This window comes from Neopelma chrysocephalum, unplaced genomic scaffold (assembly GCF_003984885.1).
Source record: "Neopelma chrysocephalum unplaced genomic scaffold, ASM398488v2 Primary Assembly neopelma1_205, whole genome shotgun sequence".
NCBI lineage: Eukaryota > Metazoa > Chordata > Aves > Passeriformes > Pipridae > Neopelma > Neopelma chrysocephalum.
The window spans coordinates 1-4,965 of NW_020897867.1; the positions used below are offsets into that span (position 1 = coordinate 1).

Genomic DNA, 4,965 nt, shown 5'->3' on the forward strand with positions numbered 1-4,965 from the left:
GGTCTCTCACCCCCTCAGCGGGTCAACCACGATGGCGTGGGGCTCGTCGATCATCCCCGAGATCAGCGTCTTGCGGTTCTCGCCCTTCATCTGCGCCACCTCGATGACGTCCCGCCCCGAGTCCGTCCAGTAGATGTTCCCGGCCACCCAGTCGATGGCGATGCCCCGCGGCATCTTCAGCCCCGAGATCTGCGCGGGGCAGAGAGCGGGGGGAGAGGTGAGGGGGGGCAGGACACCCCCATCCCATCCCCGCTGTGCCCCGGCAGAGCTCAACTCACGTTCAGGTGGGTGACGCCGCCGTCGATCTGGCGCCGGTTGCGGTTGGAGGCGGTGGAGGCGGAGGAGGAGGCGGGCAGCTCCCGGTAGGAGATCCTGCCCGTGTGCCAGTTGGTCCAGTAGATCTTGTTGCCCTTGACGTAGATGTCCATGGCGTCGATGCGCACGTTCTCGTCGCCCTGGAAGGCCGGCTCGTAGGCGGAGTTGGGGTTGAAGGGGTACATGCTCCGGATCTTGTTGTCGTCGGCGATGTAGAGGATCTGGTGCTCAGAGCCTGCACAGGAGGAGGAGGAGGAGGAGAGTTTGGCATGGGCTGGACCGGGAGCAGAGACTCGGCCAGGAGTGGGGGCTCAGCCCTGCTCCCCAGTGGGGTCACTTGGGGGTCCCTCAGCCAGGGACAGACAGACAGCACTGGTGGTGCCAGAAGGGTGGGCAGAGGTGCAGGGGGACGGAGGGAAGAGCAGAGGGGTCCCAAGGGAGGCCCTGGGCACACGGGGGGGTCCTGGGCACACGGGGGGGTCCTGGGCACAGGCAGAACCCCCGTGGGTCCCTGTCCCCTCCTGACCTTCCGCCTTGCACATGTTGTCCGTCTTCATGAAGTTCTTGGCGCAGCTGCAGACGTGGGAGCCCTTGGTGTTGTTGCAGAGCTGGGAGCAGGTCCCGAAGCGCAGGCACTCGTTGATGTCTGGGCGGTGGGACACGGGATCAGGGGGAGACCCAGAAGGTGCCCCCGCAGACCCCGTCCCTGTGCCTCAACACCACCATTCCTGCTGCCCCAGCCCCTCCCTCCACAGCCATGAAACAACATCTCACCGGCAAAAAAAGCCAAGCACAAACCCAGCAGCCCGATCCCCAGCCCTCCCCGGCAGCGGTGGGAAGTACCTTGGCAGGAATTCTTGTCGGGCACCTTCTGGAAGCCCCTGCGGCAGGTGCAGTACGAGGCAGACTGGGACTGGACACACTGAGCCTCGTCCCCACACATGGTGGTGTTGGTCATGCAGTCGTAGGACTTGTGCTCTGCAGGGGGAAGGTGCCATCACACACGTGTCACGGTGGCTGCCCCAGCGCCCACCCCGGCCCCCCACCCACCATGGGAGCAGGATTCCTCGTCGGAGCCGTCCCCGCAGTCATCGAAGAAGTTGCAGCGGAGGTTGGCGCTGATGCACTTCTTGTTCCCGCACAGGAACTCGTTCTTGTCCTGGCTGCAGCTCTTGGGCTTGGCCGTGGGTGACTCTGCGGGAGAGGGGCAGCAGCTGTGACCCCCGTGTCCCCGTGGGACCCCCCGGGTGCCAACAGCACGGGCAGGGAGCGGGCAGGGACTCGAGGCGCTGCGCCCACAGCCCGGCTTTGGGAGGGAGGAGTGGGCAAAGCCAACCCCACCACCTGAATCCCGGGCTCTGGGAGGACCACCCCGAGGCCCACAGCGACCCGGTGACCTGCCACCACCAGCCAGGTGGGCGCAGGGCCGTGCCAGCCCCACTCACCGCAGTCCTTCTCATCCGTGTTGTCTCCACAGTTGTCGATCCCGTCGCACTGCCGACCGATCCACAGACACACCCGGTCGTTCTTGCAGCGGAACGGTCTGTTGGGGGGACACTGGAATTTCACTGCACCAGCAAACAGAAACAAACGGTGACGGTGAAAGGAGACGCCAGAGCCAGGCCGTCACACTTGTCACGAGCTGCTGCTCGGCCTCTGCCCGCTCTCTGGGTTGGGCCGTCCCACGCGGGCGGGCGGGGCTCCGGAGGCTGAAGCAAAGAGACTGAAGCAGAGACAATTGCCCGGCTGCTGGGAGCCCTCTCCTCGCCCAGCCCCGGCCCCTCCCCCGGCCCCCTCCCCACCGCCAGCCCCCCGCCCCACTCAGCCCCTCTGCGACTCCGCTCCCTCACGGGAGGCACCTCCTTCCCCTCGGCCCCTCCAGCCGCCCCCGAGAGGAGCTGCCACAGGTCCCCCCCCAGTCCCCCTGGTCCCCGCGGCGGTGCCCGAGCCCCGGGAGTGCCCCCCATCCCCGGGGTGCTCGGGGCAGAGGCACCGCGGCATCACTCACAGCACTCCTCGGGATTCTCGTCCGAGTTGTCCCCGCAGTCGTCCTCCCCGTCGCACTTCCAGGCCAGGGGTTTGCACAGGGTGTTGTTGCACTGGAACTCGTCCAGGGGGCAGGTGCGAACTGCGACAGTGCGGGGTAGGACGGGACACGGGAGGGGACACGGGAGGGGACACGGGAGGGGACATGTCAGCCCGCGCTGCCCCGCTGCCAAAACCCCAACCCCGGGGCCGCAATTCCAACTCCCAGCACGGATGGGGTGGGAGGGGGAGTCCCCAGGGCTGGGGGGTTTCCAGGGCTCGGATCTGTGTCCGTGTGTGCCCAGGGGCCGGGCAGAGCAGGGCGGGCACACACAGGGGAGAGGGGACAAAGGTGACACGAGGGTGGGTGGTGGGGGGATACTCCCAGCTCCAGGGGACCCCACGGGACAGAGGTGACACGGGGGGACACGCCCAGCCCCGGGGGACCCCGCGGCGCTGCCGTTACCGCCGGTGCCGCAGTTCTCCTCGTCGGTGCCGTCCATGCAGTCGGCGTCGGCGTCGCAGCGCCAGCGCATGGGGATGCAGTGCCCGTTCTTGCACTGGAACTGGTCGAACTCGCAGCGGGGGGTGCAGTCCTTCTGCAGGGGGGGGCGGCCGAGGGACGTGGTCAGCAGGGACATGGGGTGGCCGTGGCAGCCACTGCACCCAGGCTCTGAGCCCCAGGACAGAGGCAGGTAGCGGGGGAGACACGAGCCCCCTGCCAGGCTGGGCAGGGCAGGGCAGAGGGGCTGTACCAGGCAGGTGAGGGGGACACGAGCCCCCTGCCAGGCTGGGCGGGGCAGGGCAGAGGGGCCGTACCTCGTCGGAGCCGTCGGCACAGTCGTGGTCCCCGTCGCACTTCCACCTGCCCGCGATGCAGCGGCCGTTGGCACAGGAGAACTCGCTCTCGGAGCAGGGCCGGGGCGCTGGGGACAGAGCACACGGGTGTCCCCTGAGCGTGGGGACCAGCCAGGGCAGGGGGCAGGGGCAGGGGGGGTCTCCCTGGCCGACAGCTGGGGGGGGGGCACAGGCTGACACAGGCACGGTGGCACTGGGGACACGGGGGGGGCAAGCAGAGCAGGGGGAGCTGCCGGAGAAGGGCACGGCTGGTACCACCTCCCAGCCCCCTTCCCGCCCCGCTCCAGGGCTGCCAGCTCCCTGCAGGGGTTTTGGGGGGCACTGGCTGCCCCCCCCCAGGTCACTCGCTCTCGCTGCCCACCCTGGCTGCCCCTCAGGCAGGAGGAACGGCAGCGGTGCCCTGGCAGAGCCTCACCCCTGTCCCCCCTGGCAGGGCACGGGGACAGACACCCCCTCACAGCTCATTGGCACGGCTGGTGCCAAATCCAGGAGGGTGGCACGTGGCACAGCCCGGGAGGCTCTGGGGACCCTTCCCCTCCCCACGGCCCCGGGGCTTTGGGGCACACGGACCCTCTGGCCATGGAGCAGGACTGTGGGGGCAGAGGGGGGGCAGGGGGTGTCCAGCTGGAGCACAAAGGGTCACAGTGGGGACGGGTTTTGGAGCCAAGTCCGAGCCATGCACGGGCCCTGAGGAGCAGCAGGGTCAGACCCTCGAGATGCTGGTGCTGATGCTCAGTAAATCCACCTGGGCTGTCCAGTCCCGACCCCTCTGCCCTCACCTGGAAATTATTGCCTTCATTGATTTTTAGAGAGATTGCACATGGAATTAAAAGATTTTGGCAGGAACCTACCTCTGAGCGCCCCATAACGACAGTGTGAAAATGGAGAAAAACATAAGATGAAGTGAAATGGCACAAACTCAAAAGCACGACGGGAAATCAACAGAAAAGAAAACAAAAGCTGCACCCTGAAGAGCTGCAGGGAGACAGAGGGACCCGGTGGGCACCGTGGGGTGGGAGAGGGTCCAGCAGCAGACCCTGGTGCAGCCTGGGACCCTCCAGAGGGATGTGGCTGTGCTCCCACCCACAGCAGAGTCCTGGGAACTGTCTCATCCATGAGAACACTCACAGTCCTCTGCTGCTCAGCGGGTGGGTGGGAACAGGGAACTCCCTAAGGGACAGCACCGACTCTGCCACCTCCCCCTGCGCTGGCCCAGGCTCGGGACTGTGACCTGGAACCCTCCCAATGGCTCCGTGTGTCCCCACTGCCGTCCCAGGTGCCACCTGGGGCAATGCTCGGTGGCAAAGCTCGGTGCCAGCAGGACAAGGTGCCTACGGGTGGCCGTGGCCACACTGGGTCCCTGTGCTGCTGCCAGGAGGGTGTTGGGGTCACCCCCTCCCCATTACCTGTCACCCTTGGGGTGTCTCCTCAGCACAGCCCCCCCTGTGCAGGGCCAGGATTTCCAGACCCCTGGAGTCAGGGGTGTCCTGGGCTGGGGGGGACACGGCAGCTCCCCAGGCCTGGCACTGCCCCCATCGCTGCCACCACGGGCAGCAGGAGAGAGGGTCCGAGGAGGGCCCAAACCTCTCCCCTCTCCCGTGCCCCGCTCCTGGGACAGCAAAGGCCGGGGGGGTGGCACGTACTGCAGCTCTCCTCGTCCGAGTTGTCCCCGCAGTCGTTGTCGTAGTCGCACTGCCAGCGGCCCGGGACGCAGCGGTTGTTCTTGCAGCGGAACTGGTACGGCTCACACGTGCGCTCGTCTGGGGG

The 4,965-nt window shown here is 67.3% G+C and overlaps 1 protein-coding gene across 1 annotated transcript in view; it reads right to left on the bottom strand.

The window, feature by feature from the left end:
* Positions 1–6: 6 nt before the first annotated feature.
* LRP1 (LDL receptor related protein 1) overlaps positions 7–4,965 on the bottom strand; it is a gene marked incomplete at its 5' end in the record, with an annotated part of 53,224 nt that continues 48,265 nt past the window's right edge. The window contains 10 exons of the mRNA XM_027703096.1: positions 7–189; positions 279–550; positions 842–961; positions 1,159–1,293; positions 1,366–1,509; positions 1,761–1,883; positions 2,324–2,443; positions 2,807–2,939; positions 3,160–3,266; positions 4,842–4,958. Of these exons, the coding sequence (XP_027558897.1) occupies positions 7–189; positions 279–550; positions 842–961; positions 1,159–1,293; positions 1,366–1,509; positions 1,761–1,883; positions 2,324–2,443; positions 2,807–2,939; positions 3,160–3,266; positions 4,842–4,958 (1,454 nt within the window). The remainder of the gene's footprint in view (positions 190–278; positions 551–841; positions 962–1,158; positions 1,294–1,365; positions 1,510–1,760; positions 1,884–2,323; positions 2,444–2,806; positions 2,940–3,159; positions 3,267–4,841; positions 4,959–4,965) is intronic.